We start from the raw sequence: 4,505 nt of genomic DNA on the forward strand, positions 1-4,505 counted from the left end.
TGACATTTACATTTTGTAATTTGTTTTGTTCAGCATACAAAATGAATTACCAATAAATCTTATTATTCTAGCTGTAGCAATAAATTTTTGGGCGACTATAGTAAAACTCATTGTTTGGGTTATTTCTAGTAGAATTTTATAAGCATATGCTCAGTCAATAATAAATACTTATATGGTCAATTTATTTATTTTTCTCTTAATAAGGTATAATCACATTAACGTTATTATACATGTTTTGAAAATAAAAATTAAATTAAAAGTGAAACCTTATTGTATGTCGAGTTATGCATGCCGATAATACTACACTCTTTTTTGGTGCTATATTTATAAATTTTTTGACAAAAAAGTTTATTCAGCCTCTGTTTGGGAAGTGGGTTGGCTATTTGGCTCTTTTGACTATTTGAGCCTGGGCTCAAAAGTTTGGTTTGGGAAGGACTTTTTGGTTGTTTTGACTTTTTTTGTGAGAGAAGAGTGTAATGATTATGGGTTGGATGTGATGTTTTGCCTGTTGTGGCTCAAATAGCCTATTCTATCTTTTGTGACTGAAAGAGCCAAAAGAGCCTAAATGAGCTCTTCTCAAACGACACCTCACATCTTACATTTGACTTTTACATTTCATATTTTGTTTTGTTCAACATACAAAATGAAGTGCCAATAGTCAAATAAATATTAGTAATTTTTTATTTATTTATCACATGACTTGGTAAATCTAATTTATTGCACACAAAAATTTGAAAAATATTAAATATTATATTAAAAAAATTTAAGTTATAAAAGTTTGCATCACTAAACATACTTTCGCATCCCATAGTGATTTGTCCACGATTGTACATGATAAAGATAAAATAAAATAAAATAAGTTTATTACTTTTACAGTCATGCTAGAGACCTCCAATTTAGTACCTTTAACCTATCACTAATAAGGTGAAAAAGTGGGGAAAAAAAAAAAAGACACAACACACACAGTGACAGTGAGTGGGACCCACTGCCACATCATTAGTAATGGCACTAATTAGTACTCTCACTCATTTTCCTTACTTTTAAGATTTATGCCTTATTTGGAAAGATGGTTTAAAAGTCAAATTTGACTTTTAACCTATTTTGGATCACATCATTTCTCTACTTTTTTAACATATTTTTTCAAAAAAAGTCAAAAAATTAACTTTTAACTAACTTTTCAAAACAACACTTAATCAGAATATGGCAAGTTCATAAATTCATTAATATTACACTTAATTTCTTTTCTTTTTTTTCTTTTTGTCTTTTGTAAATAAAACTAAAACATCACAAATGGTGTGTAGCAGATATACATGAATAAAAGAAGAAAAAGTATGATAAGAATTAAAATTTAAAGAAATTTATTATGATTATATTAGATGTTTGAGGTAGTAATATGTTTAATTCAAATCTTAGGCCCCATTTGGAAATATTCATTTTTAGTCAAAAAAAAAAAAAAAAAAAGTCACCAAATAAGTTTAAAAAAAAAATCAATTTATACAAAATAAATAAATAAAAGATTCATTCTCATCCACTCTATTTTTTCTATCTTTTTTATTAAAAAAAATTAAAAATTAATTATCAAATATATTAATTTTGCTCACCTCATATTTAATTAAAAAGTCACATCCCAAATCACCATCAATGGATGTTATTATTATACTAAAAATGCAATAAAAATGAGAAGAACATTACTAGTAGTATTTAAGAAAAAAAATTAAACTTAATTTTTAAATTTAGTAATGTGACAATCAATTAAAATATTAAAGACAGTACTCTCTTATATATTATATAATTATCAACCAATAATATCAATTGTATATCAATAAATGTAAAAATTAAATTTAAAAAGTGAATTTCTATGTATTTTTCAAATGACAATAAGCATGGTATTATTACAGCCTATTTAAAAAAATAGATTAAAATTTAACTTTTTAATTTTTCGTTAAAAAACATACTCCCTCCGTCCTAAAATATTGGTCCCTTTTGGGGAATCCAACTTTTTTTGGTAGTACACTTATTGGATTTGAAAAAAGTTAATTTTCCAAAATTACTCTTTTGATAGTACATTTTTTGGGAATATCAATGTCATAATTGTACTTTTTAAATTGTTTATTAATTTAAAAGAAGGGCAAAATAGGAAATTTACATTATTTTGTACTTGATTTATAAAGAGAGACTAATATTTTGGGACAATGAAAAATGAAATAAAGGACTAATATTTTGAGACTGAGGGAATACATATGATCAAAAAAATCAAAAATTTAAAAAGTTAATTTCTAACCCAATTGTCAAAAAAATAAACCTACATACACGCTCTCAGATGGAGCGTTGTCTCGTCATCTCTCGTCAATTTCTCCTCCACACCCCTCTATAAAACGCGCTGTTGCTCCCCTCCCCATGTATCATAGCAAAGCAGGCAGTTGTCTTTTGCTCGCTCTAGCCCTCGTTACTCTCGCTCTCAAACCGCCCATATATGGCTCCAAAATATAGACGTAACGCCGTCAACAGAGGCAGCGGCGGCGGGGGCGGCGGAAACGGCAACGGCCAAGGCCAAGGCCAAGGCCAAGGCCAAGAGACTCGTTACAGAGGTGTGAGGAAGAGACCATGGGGTCGTTATGCCGCCGAGATCAGAGATCCGGCAAAGAGGAGCCGCGTCTGGCTTGGTACCTTCGACACAGCTGAACAGGCGGCGCGTGCTTACGACGCGGCAGCTAGGGAGTTCCGTGGCGCCAAGGCCAAAATCAACTTCCCCTCGCCTTCCGAAATCGTCTCCACCGCCAACAACACCACCACCATGCGCAGCTCTAGCCAGAGCAGCACTGTGGATTCCTCGATCTACGATCCGCCGATCGCCGCCATGCCTCTTCGTCCGCCGTCGCTCGACCTCAACCTGACCTACATCAGAGGCGCTGGCGGTAACTTCCCTGGCATTTTTCCGACGGCGCGTCCTCTCTTCTTCTTCGACGCTCTTTCGCGGTCCGAGACCTTGCATAACCATCTCAACATGTACAGATTCGATCGAAAAGTGACCGATTTGAACCCCACCGTCGCCGGTGGGCCTCACAGCGACTCCGACTCCTCCTCCGTCGTAGATAACAACGAGTCGGACCGTAGTCTGTCGAGCAAAATCCTCAATTTCGACCTCAACGTCGCGCCTCCGCCGGAAGAAGCCTGATCTCGCCGGAACAGGCATTACCTCCGGCGAACATAGCGTTCCATTTTCCTTTTAAACAAACACAGATTTTAGAGAGAGAGAAGGCAGCCTGACAATGAATCGATGTGCTGAAGTCATATTATTATTATTATTATTATTATAATTATATGTAAATATACATAACAAATCTCTCTGTTTTGCTTATGAGATGAATGGAGATTTTCCTTGGTGTTTGTTATGGCAATCTTGTTGCTCTATTTTCATTTTTTGGTTTGTTTTGATGGAAAACAATTCTATAAATCAAAATTAATCATTTGTTTCTGCATTTTATCCATTCCATTTTACTTATCTTCAGAATATTGTGGAGATTCTTCGATTGGAGTACGAACGATAGCAAGAGTTGTACACGAATCTCTCATTGTTTTATTTTAAAGATCCAACGGCTTAAAGAGAGGTGTATAAAGTTGAGTTTGATGAGAGGAGTAGAGCACCATAATTTTGTCTCTAATTATATTTGGATTTAGGATAAATTATAATTTGTTTTTTTTTAATTTAAAAAATTATAAATGATCTCTTATATAATAATTAAATTATTTAAATGATTAGTAATTAAAATAAATTTATAATATTATTAATATTTAATAATAAAATAAATTATTTATTATAAAATTAAAAATTTAAATAAATAATATATAATTTTTAAAATCATAAAAAATAATTTTGTTTTAAACAAATCAGAGATCTGCTTTATAATTTATCCTTAGATTTAATTAGGTAGGCACCGACGGCGAAGGCCGCTAAGGTGAAGTGAGCGAATCCCAAGGGGTCCGGTTTCAGTTGGGGGAGGTGGGACCTCGGGGAGCAATTCCGTGTTGACGAGTTTACAATGTCGGGATTACGCATGATGCTGTGCTGTCACGTGTGACTGCACCGTCCATTTTTTGGAAACTTCATTATTATCCAAACTTATTTTTGTTATGTTACTTCTTTTTTCATGTAATAGATTAACGAAAATGCTTTTAGACCACTAATTAGTGGTGGCTTTAATAATGTGACAGTGGATTCTATTCACTGCCAACATGTGTTTTGTGCCTTGTTTTTTTTTTTTTTTTTTTTCAATTGCCACCTCACTAGTGATGGTATTAGTGATGGTAAATTAGTGGTCTATAACATTGCTCATAGATTAATTACAGAATTTAATATATAATTTTCTTTTTAAATTTTTTTTATTTATATATAAAATTTATACAAAAAATAATGCGATAATATTGTTATAATAAATAAATAAATTTATTTTTAATGATTTTATTTTTGAGTGAAAATTCACAATAAATTACATTATTATATATAA

At 32.0% G+C, this 4,505-nt stretch overlaps 1 protein-coding gene across 1 annotated transcript; it reads left to right on the forward strand.

Annotated features, from left to right (window-relative positions):
* Positions 1-2,298: 2,298 nt before the first annotated feature.
* On the forward strand, positions 2,299-3,479 carry LOC114319505 (ethylene-responsive transcription factor 8). Its single transcript, XM_082884809.1, has one exon. It carries the CDS (start codon positions 2,474-2,476, stop codon positions 3,173-3,175), a length of 702 nt encoding a protein of 233 aa, XP_082740935.1. The 5' UTR covers positions 2,299-2,473; the 3' UTR covers positions 3,176-3,479.
* Positions 3,480-4,505: the final 1,026 nt, after the last annotated feature.

Source organism: Camellia sinensis, chromosome 8, assembly GCF_055761805.1.
Source record: "Camellia sinensis isolate YWXY chromosome 8, ASM5576180v1, whole genome shotgun sequence".
Taxonomy (NCBI): Eukaryota; Viridiplantae; Streptophyta; class Magnoliopsida; order Ericales; family Theaceae; genus Camellia; species Camellia sinensis.